This window comes from Chaetodon trifascialis, chromosome 1 (assembly GCF_039877785.1).
Source record: "Chaetodon trifascialis isolate fChaTrf1 chromosome 1, fChaTrf1.hap1, whole genome shotgun sequence".
In the NCBI taxonomy this organism is placed as follows: domain Eukaryota; kingdom Metazoa; phylum Chordata; class Actinopteri; order Chaetodontiformes; family Chaetodontidae; genus Chaetodon; species Chaetodon trifascialis.
The window spans coordinates 4,031,131-4,047,643 of NC_092056.1; the positions used below are offsets into that span (position 1 = coordinate 4,031,131).

Below are 16,513 nucleotides of genomic sequence, written 5' to 3' on the forward strand. Positions count from 1 at the left end.
AGCATGCTAGCTTATGTTCGTGACCCTTTGGACACTATTTCCCGTCCCTCCTGCTTCCTGCCCCATCAAGCCGACATTTCTGGTCTTACGACACCTTAAGACTTTTTGCAGCAGTATAGCGGCCGCTTCCCGTTCTTTGCCAGTGAGACATTATTCTTATATTATTCACACAACCACAAAAGTTTCCCTGTCAGATAAACAGACACAGCAGTTGTTTTACATATTCACCAATGCTGCTGTTTTTTGACACTCCTGAATACACGCTCAGCTTGTTTACTTTGCAGTGTTTCATGCTTTTGAGGTCGGCCCACCACTGCAACCAGAAGCACTGTAGTTACAAACAAGAGGGCTGTTGTTGGCTGATGTTCTGCTGGCACAATGAAACCAGAGCAAACAGTGCGAGAGCAAAGATCACAGTCGCTGGATTTTCATGGAAGCACTATTTCTAGTATAAAGCACACAGGGGTCTGGTAACTGCTCACAGACCCATGGACAACTGTGTCTATCTTGCTATACTGCAAAAACACTAAATCCCTGAAGTATAGTTCATCTTTGAATAATTCCAGCCCTCCTCTGCCTCCCTCTATCCCTCCGCTCGCTCCGTCTTCCTCCTCTTCCTCCCCTGTGAACATCAGAGGTCTGGCACAGACGAACGAGGGAGCAGCGCTCCAGCACTGCGCCTGAGCGCTCCACAGTCCTGCACCCTGGAGAGGAGAAAAGCAGGACTTCATATCATATGCTTCATTTTCTATTTCTGCTATCGCCAGAGGAATATGCAGAAGGGTCTCCTCTGTTGTATTCTTAATGCGCTGTTACACTTCCTCTCCGCTTATGCACACCAGCCAAGAACAACTCTCTTTCTAACAGAATTAAGTATGCAGAACTTCAGGCTCAAAACTTTTATTTTTTTTCCATTGGCAAAAGCATTTTTCGTCACCGTTGAAACTACCACAGGAACTGATAATAGCTCAGGAATTATTCTATTTATGGTAATTCATAGTTACGATACTTACTACAGTGTTATTGTTCTATTATCTGTCCACAGCGAAATGTACCTACCTGGGCAAGACCTTTTCTGAAGGCCAGCGCTTTTTATCCCGGAGCTGCAGGGAGTGCAAGGTAATACTTGCTCTTACTTTGTCCAATTATTTCTTGAGCATTTAGCCTCTACTCAACTTCAATGAGATCACCATGCAGCACTTCTCCTTCAGCATAAATGTGTAATGATTGCGTGTGGTCGGCTGCTCGGTGTGTTATTCAATTAGCCAGTAGGCCTTATTAGTTTTCCCTCCCTCCTCCAATCTGTTCTATCTGCCTTTTTCTTCTCTCTAATGGCAAGATAGCCAGGTAATTAGAATAACGTATGAACGCAGCAACACAAAGGCCTGATTTGAATTGGAGCTTCATCACTGCATGGATTATAATTAAAGCCATTATTCCAGTTCAGCATAGAACAGAGGTGAGCTTTCTTCACTGAGAAGCCATTTATCTTTAAAGACATTATTTTAAGGAGGAAATTAGCGTTTTATGCATGTAATTGCTTACAAAGAGCCACACAGTGAATTCCTGGACTCATTATTGGCCCCCAGACACCTTGAAACATCATTATATTGTTTGTAGATTTTGTTGCAAGCAATTAGAGCTTTCCTTTACTCCCAGATGTGAGTGCTACTAAATGACCAATTTGTAGACAAATTGCTTTTTGAAGGGGCCAGACAATGTTTTATTTTGAGGCTTTCAGGGGTCGCCAGTGTCAGCGTTTTGGTCCATGAAGCTCTGTAAATCTCAGCTGTCGGTCTCAGCATGTGTGTCTAAGAATGTGAACCTGACTGTGTGTATTTTTCTGCAGATTGTGCATGTTAAATTTAGAGGAATGCCTCTGTTGAGCGCTGATTCGTCCTCTCTGGGCCGTCTCTCTGTCCTTTCACCATCACAGCGGGAGAGAAAATGCATATATGCATTAACATATGGGGAGGCAAGTAAGAGAAATGAGAGAGAGACAGGGGGCCACATTAGACCTTTTATGGATGAGGTGTGAAACTAAACCGATTATTCTGGTCCACCACTAAAACCATCACTGTTAATTTAAAGGTCTATATTGGTGGTTCAGGCTGTGCCGTCTATATGGATAAGTCACACTCAGCAATTCAGAGTAATTGCCTCAATAAATTCATGCGTCAAATTGAGTCTCCTTCCTATAGGAGGTAGTCTTTAGTGTGGAGAACAGACATACTAAAGCTGGTGATGGTGGCTCTGGCCATCACCATCTCCACCACCACCACCGGCTAATCCAGAAATAAGCAAAGAGGTGGAGCATGGGTGAAGCTGAGGCAAGCCGAATGAAGCCTGGCTGTTGAAACCTAGCAGCTAGCTGTCACTCAGAGCAGCCATGCCCATGATTATGCATAACTTTAAGCTGTAATGTAATTTAAACCATATAAATTCACCCTCACACAACAAACAAACCAAAACTGTTTGTTAGGTACAGCATGTTTCGGGCTTCAAACATGCTGTAAAGTTGGTCATTTTAATACGGGGGTCTGTGGGGATTGGCTCAGTGTTGGTGCCAGCTTCAAGTGGCCATTTGAGGAACTGCGTTTTGTGGCATTTCTGCATTGGCTCCATTTTTCTGGCATTTTGTACAAAGATCAGCATGCAGCTCCTCTGCTTGACAGCTTCAAAACATCTAAATTTCAGCCTCCTGAGTGGAAGTCAGCTGTACTCCACAACCGGCCACTACTTTATCATCTACTGTGTTTCCTTTCATGCAACTTCCTGCACTGGCACTGAACACTGTCATTGCATGTACGTATGTACTGAGACGTGCGGTCAGACAAGTGAAGACATGAGTGGATATTAAATGTTTGACCCAGGCTGTGTGCTGTAAAAGATAAAATATTATAGCTTAAGTTTTGCAGGAATTCTAATGTTTTTTAACCTTTTATGTCACTTTTAAATAAATGGTTTGATAATCTGTGAAATAGACAGAACTGATAGGAATGTAATGACAGTAAGAACCAGACTGAAATTAAAACTGTGTTTTGCTTAATGATCAGACAGGCTTTTGAGGCTCCTTGAGTCACCTGAATGCCTCATTCTGCAGCCTGCATTCATGCTGCTGGGAATACTGAAGCTTGCTAGGGGATTGGGGACGGGGCTCTTTCCTCTCAGAGTGAAACCATCCCTTTTGTCCAGCATAGCATAGCAATAGCCTCTCACTGAGCTGATAGCATTTTTCACCGCTGCAACATGGAGATAGCCGGTGTTTTGTGAAACGCTTGTGGGTAAAGCGAAGTTACAGTCACTGGGAATTGTTTTTGTTTTTGTTTTTTTAAGTTGGTGACTCCTCCAGATCTGCCTCTTTCCAGCCAGCTTATTTCCTCTTGACCTCTGCTGTCGTTGCCTCTCAGACAACAGCTGACTGAAAAGCTGCAGTGAATGTGAGACGATGAGGAAATGCGCTGCTCGGTCTGTATTTACTACACTGTTATCTGTCGCCTCTTTAAAGAAAACATTAAGCAAATTTATTAGGCAAAAATACCTAAAGTGTGCTCTTCAAATAGGAGGATTTGCAGTTTATTTTTAGGTTTTATTTTTCAAACTAAACAGGTAATTTGAATACATCACCTTGAGCTGTGGTGGCATTTTTATGTATTTTCTGAAATTTTAATGGCCAGATTAAAAGCTGTAGCAACTCAACATATTGCCCCCTGTAAGGTTGTCATGGCTAATATGTTAGCAGACATTTGTATAAATACACACAGAGCTGACACAGAGCAGCATTCGTCCAATATTTGCTCTTCTTTTAGCGTCTACTGATGAAAACATCTGTCTGGCTCTTTTCAACCAGGTTGCTCGTCACTTTAACTGTAGCTGGTTGCTGTTTGGTGCTGGACAGGTAGCATATGGATGATTTATCCAAGCTTTTTCATCCAAAACAGCTGCCTTCTGTTGCTAGAAAACAGCACCACTGAGGGTGGACTGTGCTCATTTGTGTTAGCTAACACAAATGTTAGCTAACACAAATGTGCACTCTGTATCACAACACCTTTCACATTAGACATTTGAGCCACTGTTCATAAAAAAAATCTAATTAGTTCTGCTTTAATAGGTTGTTTGCAGTCATGTGACATTAAATTCAGACGGAGTGCAGGTAGTTAAACCACAATGGACAAGATGCGCAAAGTCTTACTGTGCTAGTTTAGATGAAATTATGAGAGAAAGGTATGAACAGAAAATCAGAACATATGTTGGATGTGACCCTTACATTATGAGAAGAAGCCGTTTTTCAACTGAACTCAAAGTTTTGCTGCTATTGAGTCAGCAGATTTAACAACTACCTGCTCATTCAGACGTCGTTCTACTCTAGAAAACAAATGAAAGCAGGCAAAAGTGTGGAGGCATACAACTTTTTTGTTAGCGGTTGGGTCCACGACCTTGGTACGAAGGTGCTGCGGTATGACTGTGGTTTGGTTTTTGCTAGGGTCCGTAGCTTTTATTGTCCTGTGGATTAACGGAGCAACAAAGCCAGCACCGCAGTGCTGAATGTTGATGTTTGCATTAAGGTTGACCACTCGTAAAGGTCCGCTGAAACGCCACTAATGACGTGGATCATTGCAAAGTAAGACAGGGTACGTTATTTACGTTCACCTGTTTTATGTGAAAATGTTAAAGTCGATTTAACAAGTGTTTGTCGTGTTGCTTGTAACTATTACTATCACCATAGATTTTAACTTTCCGTACTCGATAAAAGCTCCTGGTGGTTTCTCGGTTTGATCGATCTGAGCAGTCGTAAACGACTCAAAACATTAGCATCTTGAGTGTGTTATAGTGCTTCCTACTATAGTGCAACCTACTGATTAACTGAAAGACCGCTTCATGTCTGATGAAGATACTTGCTGTCATTAGTTAACGAGAAAGACACTTACTGGCTGATAAAAGGCTCAGTGCAAAGCCACTGAATTTTGAAAGGTGAGGAAAGTGTTAATGTGCTTCCTGGAAAAGCACAGCATTATAGCAGGTTGTGAAGGAGAAATCTGAGTGAGTTTGAGGCGATACTCTGAACCTTGAGAGCAGGGACCACCAGAGCTCTGACACACTAGCCAGGCTGCTGCTGCTGCTGTGTGTCTGCTATTTGTTTTGAAGGCCTGGAGGAAGATGACACCATGTTCTATCCACCCTTGTTTCCCTGCTCTGGTGGCATGTATCTGCACCTTACCTGCTATCTGTAATCATGCCCTCCTTTTGAATGTGAGCAGCCTTTACATCCTCCCCATCCTCTGTTGTCATGGCAGCCTCATTCAGTCAGGGGTATCTTAAAATACCCCCCCTTTTTTTTTAACACCTGAAAATGTCCTTTTTAACCGTCGGTGTGATTTAACACATTTCAAAGGTGGTCGTGTCATTCTCACCTTTTCTGATCTTCAAATTATGAGGTTCAGCCTGGCAGAATGCAGCTCTACATGCAGGCTTTTGTTTGAGGTCAGCGAACTTTGAAAACATTTATTAAACCTAGAAAATAAAAAAAAAAAACAGATTGCTTTTGGATTTATTTGCAGGATAGTAAAACATGAGGGTTTGATTTTATGTTTCACGAGCAACTTGAAGTCCTGATTCAACAATATAATGTTTGGAAGCTGCTGATTGATTAGCATCAGTGCTTAGCGAATGCAAGCATACCTGTAGCCTTATTCAGAGTCACTCACTGGTGTGCTCAAATAGTTTTCGACGATCACATGCTCACTAATTAAAAACTGCATGGATAACCCTTTTTCAGCCTCTCTTGTAGGACATGCCGTACCATTACTGGTGTAGATTATATCAAAATCAACACATCTGTAGAAAGAAAAGCTGATTTTCTACTTAAGAAATACAGATTTCAGACACATTGGATCCAACCTGGGTTGGCTGTGAGGTTTTTGAGGAAACCGAAAGGTAACTCAGTGCCCATGAATGTGTTTTAAGCCTTCTTTTTAGATTTGCTAAAAATCACAAAGATTTACAAGCTCAAAGGATGAAAAATACACACAACTGTATGAACATGCATGTGTCCAACGTGACAGTGCCATTAAATGATCAGGAAAAATGACCAGAATTAACATGTTTTGTCTCTGTCCTGTCCTTCCAGAACGGCCTGATGGTGAAAGTCACAGAAACCTGTCCGGAGCTCAACTGCACCGTCGCTGATCAGATATTACCGGATGGCAGATGCTGCAATGTTTGCAGAGGTACGTCTTCCTTCTTACTGCACTCTTCTCAGTTGCATGAATCACTCTCTCTTTGGACCTGCACGCACCAATCCCCTGCCACTGCGAGAAGTAAACACAGCCAGTCTGTCGGACGCTGATTCAGGCTGCATCTCTGCAATAACTCCATTTCTCTCTCTTTCCTCCCGGTATGAATGCTTCTTGGCTTGGATACATATCAGAGCAGATTGGTCTGTCTGCTATAGAGCACCTGCTATGCCAATTTGCCTGTACCCCGCTGCTTTGGCAGGGAGGTACTACAGGGTAAATAGCCACTGGTAATTCAGTAAATACATTGAATAAACAAACTGTAGGAGGCTGTCAGCTATAGAGCCGTAATGAAAGAAGCCCAGGACAGGTTCTGAGCGAAGGAAATTGTGTTCTCGTTCAGGCAAGATAAGCAACACGCCTTTGGCTCACTGTATTCGGAGGAGAGGAAGATGAAAAGAAGGTAAATGAGAAGGCAAGGAAAAGACAGAGAAAAGGAAAGGAGAGAAGGAAGATGAGAACGGAAAGGCTAAGAGAGAATAAGACTATATGTTGGGAATAGTAAAAGCAAGGAGAAGGATGAGGAGAGGAGGAGAAGAAAGGTATAGAATGCAGAGAGAAGACGTGCAGGCGAGAGCAGTCTTCATACAGTAAGAGCCAACAATTACAGATTAGAGTCACAGCGGCTCTTCCTGTAACCTTCTTCCTGTCTGTCTCTCTCACGCACGCCAACCGTCGCCAGAGCTCAGAGCCCATCATTATTTCCAAACCGTCTCCAGACTTCTTCTACGCTGTGTGACACGGTGTTTTTCCACCACTCTGAAATTTACTCGAGTCCTCAGAGCCACACTGCCTCTGCTAAATTGGTAATTACACAATTGTCACAGGGCGTTCATACTCCTCTGTTTTACTGGAATAGAAAGAAAGAATTGTACAACGAGCGATGTGTGTGTGTATCGCAAATCAAAAACCCAGCACATGTCAAACACAGCTGCTCTGTATTTTTTTTTCTGCGAGAGGTCGGAGCAGAACACAAGCGCACTCATGGACACCCTCTCGCACGTTTGCTCTTCCTTGTGTTGTCAGTCCTTTTGCATGTGCACGCTGTTCTGTGGGTGCTGCTGGAAATGGTGGAGGGGTGAGAGGAAGAATAATGCCGACACAGCTCTTTCCTCAGTAATGGCTCCCCAGGCTCCCTGCCTCTCAGGGCTTTTATGTGCAGCCAGTCTGTCTTTCATTACAGGACATGATGGGCTACATCAGCTCATACTTACCGAGCAGGAGACTATCATCTTTCTGTCGGCCTGCGTCTTGAACTGTCTGATTCTCGGTTCATTTGTCTGTCTGTCATGTCACATTGCTGGACATGTGCAGGATCTTTGGTTCAAGTTTAACAAAAGGTTGGTGGCGTGGTACACAGGCAGTGCCGGGGTCCACGTCCACCATCGCTAACAACCTGGGTTTGAATCCCAGCAGCACGACCACGGCTGCCAATAGACACAATTGATCATGTTCACAGGTGGGAAGCCAGTGTGGGATCCTGACTCCTACGCTGCTTGCTTCCACTGAAGAAAACTCTTACCCACTGCGACCTTGAAACATGCCTTCGAAATGCATTCTTTTGAAACTTTATTTTGGAGGAGAGCAGCTGCGTTCAGCTTAGTTTTCACAAGTTAAAATTGATTGAAACGGTGCCCAGAGTCACTGAAAGATAGCGTCAAAACAACACTCCACAGAAACCTCTCAAACCGCTGCTGCAACACCATCTACTTTGTTGATCCATCTGCTCAATAGGCTCCACACACTCATACTGTAGTTTCTCCACAGCAGAGCTAAATACTCAACCTCCCTGTCATACTGTTACATCCTAATAGAGCTCAGCCAGAAGTAGCCCATTTAGCCTTTTATTACCTCGAGCAAGGAGGTTATGTTTTCAGCCTGGTTTGCTGGTCTGTTTGTCTGTCAGCAGGATTTCAGAAAAACTTCTCGCCTGATTTTCATGAAACTTGGTGGGAGGGTGTAGGATGAGTGGAGGAGGATCCCCCCAAGTGTTGGAGCGGATCTGAATCACACTGGGATACACAATTATTTTTTCTCGTTAATGCAGCTGTTGGTAATTCAGTTCAGCATTGACAAAATAACCAATTGTAGATATACAGTGACTCCATGTCGCAATCCAAATTCACGGGTATCATTAATCCTCTGGGATAGCCGACACATGCCAAACAGAAAGCAGTCGTTATGGAGCACTCAGGGATGGTGGTTTCATGGGAGAACCGGTACGAATTGAAATGCTTTCTTGTCAAACTAATGATCTAATGATTTGGTCTGTGGATGGATGTCAACTCAATGGATTCTATTCATTTTCCACAGAGAGTAGGAGATCCAGCCAGGCGGTGCATGATTGGTACGAGCTGTCGGACCAGACACCGTATCAGAATTTGCATGATCGCAACTCAACCTCTATTTTATGGAAACGAGTCCATCCAGCGCAGCGCACCAGGCTCGCCAAAATCCGATCAAACTGTCAAACAAGGCAGCGCTCATACAATATGAATCAAGAACTGGATTACCCATTTCTTGCCTAAAATATTTTCAGAAACATATTTCTGTCTAGCGGAACATAAGTTTGGAACCCGGCCGCCATCTTCAAAATGGATGAACCAAAACCAAGCAACGCCCAACTTACAGAGTCACCCACCAGCTGGAGCTTTCAGTGGTCGCTGTGTTCAGATTCTGTGTCTGAACCATAAAATGTGGATATGGAAACATAAATAAACACACGTCATGCAGCTAATTATACTCTCACTCATGTCCAAATGAGAATTGCCTGCAATAAACTGCTCAAACTTTATGCCTTATGAGAACAAGCAATAATATCGACCGTGAAGTTTGGGCTTGCAGATTTGTTCATCATGAAGGATCGGACTGTTGGCCTTGATGGAGTTCTACACTCTCCAAATACCCTTCCAGTTTGTGACCTGACAGTTATACAACAGTTGCTGCATGCCTTTATTTTGAAACTTCTCCGCTGGAGGTGCAGCATGCTTTAGGAGCCTGCCATCTATGTGTCCACTCCTCAGTTGATTACTAGCAAAGAGTCAGCATCTTGTGCTGGATTTAAAAACTGTCTTTTCGCTTGTTCTGTAAAACATGATGATAAAGATCCTGTGTTGAAATATGTTGGCTGACTAAGTGGAGACTCTCCCGTTCACTCTGCTGTAGTCATTTTTCACGTTTGGTTCTTTTGCTACCTCTGAGCAGCCTTAGTCCATTTTTTTCTACAAGCATCCTTTAAAACCAGCACGTCAACACAAAATACCAGAAGAACACGTTGTCCTGTGCTACAGTCGCGCACGACTGACTCTTTGACTCTATTGGCAGGATGGATGACATCCCCTGAGATCTGCCCACGTGCTGTGTGTGTGCACGGTGTGCTTTTTTTTTTACTTGTTTGTGTGTGCACATGCTTTCATGCAAGCCAAAACTTTTATTATTGCACCAAATTTACTGCAGTCATAAACTTTATACATGAGGCTTCTCGTCATCGCCGCAGTGTTGTGGGCGACAGGAACAAGGTTGCTCGTTTGTGCATTTGTCTGCTTTTATCTCTGTGTGCAGTTGTGTTTGTGTGTGTCTGCAGACAACTTTTCACTGCCTTGACTGAGCAAATTTTAAGACCCAAGTAAATCGAGGCTTCCTTTTGTCCCTCTCTTTCAGGTTATGACTTCTGCGCAGAGGGACTCATTTGTGGAGAAAACTCTGAATGTAAAAACCGGAATACTAAAGCAGAGTGTGAATGCAAGAGTGGCTATGCCTCCATCCATGGGGATTCTACTTACTGTGAAGGTAGGACCATGATTTATCCAGCTCAGGCTGAGCTGGGACTCATGTGACTGACTCATATCTATTAGCTTGGGGTGTTGAAAGCAGTATGTGTGGCAGTATGTCATCATTTAAGTCACTGCTCTCTTTTAGGAGCATGTTTATGCTGGCTGTGGGCCACAGACTGAGATTTGTAATGAGCTGAGTGCATGACACAATGACAAAAGGTTGTAAATACAGTCCAAAATGTATTTTGCTCTATCTTCTAATGGATGGAGGACTGAAAAAGTTTACCTGCCATGACATTTTTCAACCGGCTGTTAAACTGCATAAAATATGATGTGATTAAGAATAAAAATGAGCTGCAGAAACGCTGCTCCTCTGTGGTAGTAGAGCCAGGTAGCAAGCGAGATAAAGTGCGTGTGATCGTAGCGTATCATAACAGTGGACGGTTACGTCAACCAAAGGATTGCGACACAGTTTTTGATGGCTTTCATGGCTTTCATGCCACGACCAGGGTGCAGAGTGGATGCAAAACAAAACGTAACCATTTGCAACCAGCCAAAGGCGACAAACCTCATTTATTTCATTCTTTCAACGCAGATTCTTCTACTCCCATTTGGCGAGTGGCGGGCGGTAATTTTGGACTTGGTGGATCAATGGTTGTTCTGAGGAAACACTGTGAACAGGAAGTGAGATTGAGAGATGTGACACACTGATGTGTTCATTTGCGTTATGTGAAAATCTGACCAAGCTTATGGTTTAAGGTTAAGGTTCAATTTAGGTGATTTAAACAGTTTCATTAAAGGACTCTTTTGGTTAAAGGACCTTTTGCATGTTCAGTCCATTATTGATATTTCACATTAGTGCTGGCCACTTTCCAAAGGAGACCACTGACTTTTAAATAGATTTTCTTTCTTGCCGTCAGCCATTAATTTCATGTAATCCCAGTTCGAAGATAAAAATTTAGACACTCCTCAAAGTTTCAATATCGTCTAATGAGAGTGCAGCTGTGAGCGTTATTATGGTGCAGGATCAAGCTCTAACTCTTGTTCTTATGAAGGCTGAATGCCCTCATTTTAGTTGCTTTGGATGAAAGTGCCAAATAAATGTAATGTAATCAAGATTTCAGAGGCAGATGCTGAGAATCATATTCAAGAGCTGCACTGATGGAAATTAAACCCAGAAGAAAAACATGAAGCAAACATGGACGCTGGCAAATGATAATAAGAATTTAGTAATTTCTTGCATTAAAGTTGTTGCTGTTTGGCTTCCTCTTCAGTCCTATGTAATGGGGCATCTCAAATCTGTAATGGAAGACAGTCTCTTCTTCTTCAAGTTGACTTTTGCAGCATCCAAAAATGAACTAAAACCAATGTGCTGCCTGCGAGGTACAGTCAGTTTATGATCTCATGGCTGGCCTTTAGAGAATGAAACTTTGTATTCAGTGTGCTGGCACAAGCATGGCTCCTTTGAGATTATTGTGAAACTTTTGTTCATGCTCTTTTTTGTCCTTGCATCAAACTTCTGGTCAGATTGAAACTTCGTTGGCAGCAGAAAAGCTCTTGCTATATTTGGGAATTGAACCCAGCCCTGTAGAGTGGAAAGTTCGCCATCCCAAACTGCATACTCTTACTTTTTACACCACTGTTTTAATCTTAATAAACAAGACTACCTATTATTTCCTGTAGTGTGTTCCTCAGTTTTCCTAGAAACCATATAATCTGAGTTTTGAGGGATGTAATCTGACTCATCACTAACAGTGTCAGTGTGCTTCCAGTATTGCTGATTGTTGGACTTGTCTGTGTAAAAGCCCCACTGTGTGGATGTTGGAGGCCCAGGGTACTTGTGGTGGAGCTAATGGCCTTATTTGATTAAGAGGCTTGGGAGCGGGAGTCGGCGGATTGAAGGATTTACTCAATGCTCAGTGCAGTTGTCTTTGGGTCGGAGCCACGGCAGACTGAATCCACTAAACACTCTGAGAGCTTGGTAGCCACAAGCCCTCCAGTCTGTCTGCCTCTGTTTGATCTGCATGGTAAAGAGGTTTACCCAGAGCTCCACTCCAATCCACGACAGTCCCACAACATACGAGTGAGGGCTGGGAAACGCTGATTGTTAGATCAACTACGGTATGTAAATCGTGGGGCCTGAGCTCTATTGGCTGCAGCTGCATTATCCATGTTTGGGGGTTGTTCCCTAAAGGCAGCTCAAACGTCTATTGTAAATGGATTAGCTGGAATCCTCCTGTACAGTGTGGTGATATCTGACATGGCTTCACGCTCACCTCCGACTTAAATAACACGTGTTACACAGCAGACTAGGGTCATCATCATCATCATCATCATTTTGTTGCTTTATTGGTGTTATAAACAGAGTCTGGCAGTGATAGGGTGCCACTGATATCCTAATAGATGTTTTACAGAGCAAATTAATTTCTCTTCTTGTATTTTATAAACGGGATTGTGTCCCTAAGCTGTCGTTAAATGTGACCATTATACCCTCATAAATGTTTTAATATGCAGCTGAATGATGGAAAATGAGATTATTTACTTGTAATCAGGGGGCTGTTTGAGGGGGGACCAGAGGACCTAAACACAGGCCAGCTTGAGCCTTCTGCACTGCTTTCAGTCACCTTGTGGGGCCATAATTATTCTCTGCTTCTCTTTAAACGGAATACTTAATTATCCTCCATGGGACCGTTGGCTGGCGTATTGGCCTCCGGCGTGTCAAAACTTTGGATAAGTGCAGAATGTTGTCAAAGGTTGCATTGATCGTCTCCTCGCCATTAAGACTTTTATTCGTCCTTTAATAGTGTCATTTTTTCTGGATTATTTTTTTTCTTTTTTTTACCTGAAAATGTTAGGCTGACTGCCACTAGATAGTGGGACCCAATGATGCAGACCCGGAGACAGTACTTATGAAAACCAAACACAGTTTTTTAAATAAAAGGCAAACCAAAAGCGCACTCGAACGAGTGGACAAAAAATAACTAAGGACGCACTTAAAAGGAGTGGATGAACAAAAAGGGCTCCGACGAGGCGGGTATCAATATCAAGGCACGCGTGGAAGCGTGCAGACACTGTCATAGGAGGATGAGGAATAATCCGGCAAGGAAGACAAGACTGCTCACTCCTTAAATACTCCACACAATCAGGAAATGTGCTCACAGGTGAGTGCTGGAGGCGGAGCTGGCTGCAGGTAAGGGGATGCCCAGCCGCGCCAACAGGGGTGAACAGACAGACACACACACAGGGGAAAAGGGCAAGAAGACACAAAAGGAGAGACAGGAAGGCAGGATCCTAACAGAAAAAGCACAAAAACCTTATCTTTGGATAAATATATTATTCTCTGGACTCATTTTGGTCAGTCTTAACTTAGTTTGTTTAAAGCTAAATTTCCCGCCGTTCAGCTGCAGGCTTCACCTGAACCCAGTTTTTCACCTTAAATTGTGGCCAATCTACACTATAGAAAGTCACGCAAGCAGGAAGTGCTTGCGCTTAAACCACTGATTCCTCTTTCCTGAATATGCGCTTTTTACCGAAGATTTATCCACAACTGATGTGAGACAGCTCGCTGACAAGAGTAAGATGGGCTGATTCCAACAGGACGTGCGCGATATCTGTGTGTTTCACTCGGATTGATTCATGACGCTGAGAAGATGGGGTATGATTCAAACGTGTTTCTCTGGCACTAAAAGTCAATGAAGCTGCAGCACGTTGTGTCTCTCTGCTGCAGCATGTATGACACAGGCCTGATTTCTACACGCAGCAAGAGAATGTGGTGAATGGGTTAATATTTGCAGACATTTGGCGAAAGAGCAGAAATGTGTCGGCATATGCAGAAAACAAACAAAAGCACCCACAGTAAGCCCAGTAAGGCCTGTTAGCTTATTTACGGCATTAAAGATGTATTAATGCATGTGACTGACGTCTTTCTAGATTTGAACAGGGATGGAAAGAGTGCAAACATATTATACTCAAGTAAAAGTACTGTTACTTTATGGAGATTCTAGGCATATAAAGGTAGTTCTGTACAAATGTACTTAGATAAAAGTAAAAGGTTGGTCAATTGAAATGCACTCTGAGTAAACATTACTATACAATGATAAATGATACTGCTGTTAAGCTGAAGATCAACTTTAGGCTCCAAAATGGATTGCATTAAGTCTCTATAGATGCACTGAACAATATCTGCAGCATGAGCCCTGATGTCCAAACCAACAATGAATCCCATTTCTATAGATGGCACTGTGCAGCCTGTGCACACAACCAATGAACAGACAGCTGATCGGTTATACAGCTGCCTTCCTTTGTGTAGCCTTACTAGAATTAACAAGAAAAGAGGGCAGAACTCAGAAATTATAAGTGAAATGAGTGACAATCACAGCAGGTGGCATTATTAAGCCACATAAACTAAATAGCACAATGCATTGTGGTGTATTTTTAATGGTTAAACTCACGTAGTGAACGAGAGCGTCCCCCCTCTGGACATGGAGCTTTTCTCTCCTGCAGCTGCTGATCACAGTTTATTGGGACTCTTTCATGTGACTTTTAAAAAACCTCTTGAAATGCAGCGAAGTGCAATATTTGTGATAAAAAAGTATGTGAAGATAATTGCCAATCTTTAAAAAAAACTACTCAAAAAGTACACAAAAATACACAAATAGCGGACTTTGTTACAGTAACGAGAGTAAATGCAATCCGTCACTTCCACCCCAAAGACTCCGCTCGGAGGCGTCAGTCCGCTCAGCGGGTTTAAAGACAGCTGCTCCTCCTCCCTCTAACATGTGAAATGCTTCTAATCCTGGAAGAAGCCTGGAGAAGGCCGTGCTTGCTATCGATTCGTCTTGTCAACACTCAAAGGCTCCAGCAAGGCTCGCTGCTGGCCTGCTGCTGCTGGCTCTGCCTCAGCAACTGGATGGACACGTGAAGCTCGATAGACGAGGTTTTCAGTTGTGATTGACTCCGCGTGAAACATCGTAGATGAGCGCTCGCAAGTTTGGAATCGCCTGCCACTAAAGCTTGAATCAGATCAGTCAGACGGCAAAGAGGACGGCTCAATATGTTTCAATGGTCTCTGTTATTTTGTATGAAAGGTTTCCAAAAAAAAAAAATCCTGTTTTGTGAGTGAAGAACAAAACGACGTACAATGGTTCAACTGTCAGAAGAGACAAAGACGCCTCTGAGAGATCACCTGTTAATGGCAAAAGAAAGCAAAGTCTGTGCAGATTGTTGGTTCCTGTTTCAGTATCATGTACGCCATACTGCCTGTAACAAGCATTAATCAACAGGTGTGTCGCTTCAGCAGAGCTAAAAGAGAAATAGAAGTTAGTTTAGTGTTACCTAAGCTGAACAAATCACAGTTTTAATTTAGTTCACTCCAACAAAATGTGGTTCAATAATGATCGAGGCTCACTTGCCTTTTTTTCCTGGGCTTGAAAAACAAATTTAAAATCAATGGGTGTTTCGGCAGGCCGGGCTAAATGGAAGGTTTAATTGCATAGTTATTCTTATTTTGGGAGAAACATTTTTCAATGTGTTTGAATTAGATTGTATTTATCTGCGTTAATATAGCCTTTATTGAAGAAAAGACAAAAAAACATCAATATAACAGGCGATTCAAGCGATTGAACAGTAGTGTATGCACACACACACCCACACAGACACACAAACACAAAGTGACTGAGCCTTTCCAGGATGCCCCTTTCATACCCAATCATGATGCTCTCACCTGTTACCAATGAACCTGTTTACCTGTGGAATGATCCAAACAGGTGTTTTTGGAGCACTTTAGTTGCTCCTGTCCCAACTAGTTTGACACGTGTTGCTGCATCAAATTCAGAATAAGCACATATTTACAAAAATCCCAAAAACACATGAGAAGCAGTCGACATGATGCGTGCGATTGTCTTCTCTCCAGCTCAGTGTGTCACGCCAGCCGAGGCGGCTCCATTCAGCGTACTGTACTTCTTCACTTTCGTGCTAATGAGCTTATCATAGGTTTATTATCCTCATTAGCTCTTGTTTATGCTGTCAGTGATATTCTTAGTGTCCCAGCAGATGTAGTGTATCGCCGCTCAGCTCCAGAGGACACGGATATTAACACCGTTGCTTTTGTTTTGCTGACAGCTCGTTCATCCTAGAAAAAAAAAAAAAGTCCTTCGTTGTTGAAATGTACTGGGTTGAGTCCACTCCCAGTAAAGCTCAGACTACAGAAAGTGCTGACCCTGCTGATGTTGAGAATAGTTGCATCAACTGAGGACAAACAAGGTAATTTGCCGCTCCCTAGCTGAGTGCTACAGGGGCCCTCCTCCCAAATGGCTGGTTGTTACCGCAGAGGCTGCTCCGCATATCTTTTCCATGGTGGATGAAATCCCAGCATGGGTCTAATGTTGAGTCAAAGTGCACCGGTATCTTTCTTTCATTGCCAGTGTTCTCAGCTTTATATGGACGTTC

General features: G+C 43.0%; 1 protein-coding gene across 1 annotated transcript in view; it reads left to right on the top strand.

Moving 5' to 3' along the window:
- The window catches only part of LOC139328888 (protein kinase C-binding protein NELL1-like), a 233,835-nt gene that overhangs the window by 89,221 nt on the left and 128,101 nt on the right, over nt 1–16,513 (top strand). Inside the window, exons 10-12 of the mRNA XM_070958961.1 lie at nt 1,046–1,119; nt 6,128–6,227; nt 9,954–10,082. Coding sequence (XP_070815062.1) covers nt 1,046–1,119; nt 6,128–6,227; nt 9,954–10,082 — 303 coding nt within the window. The remainder of the gene's footprint in view (nt 1–1,045; nt 1,120–6,127; nt 6,228–9,953; nt 10,083–16,513) is intronic.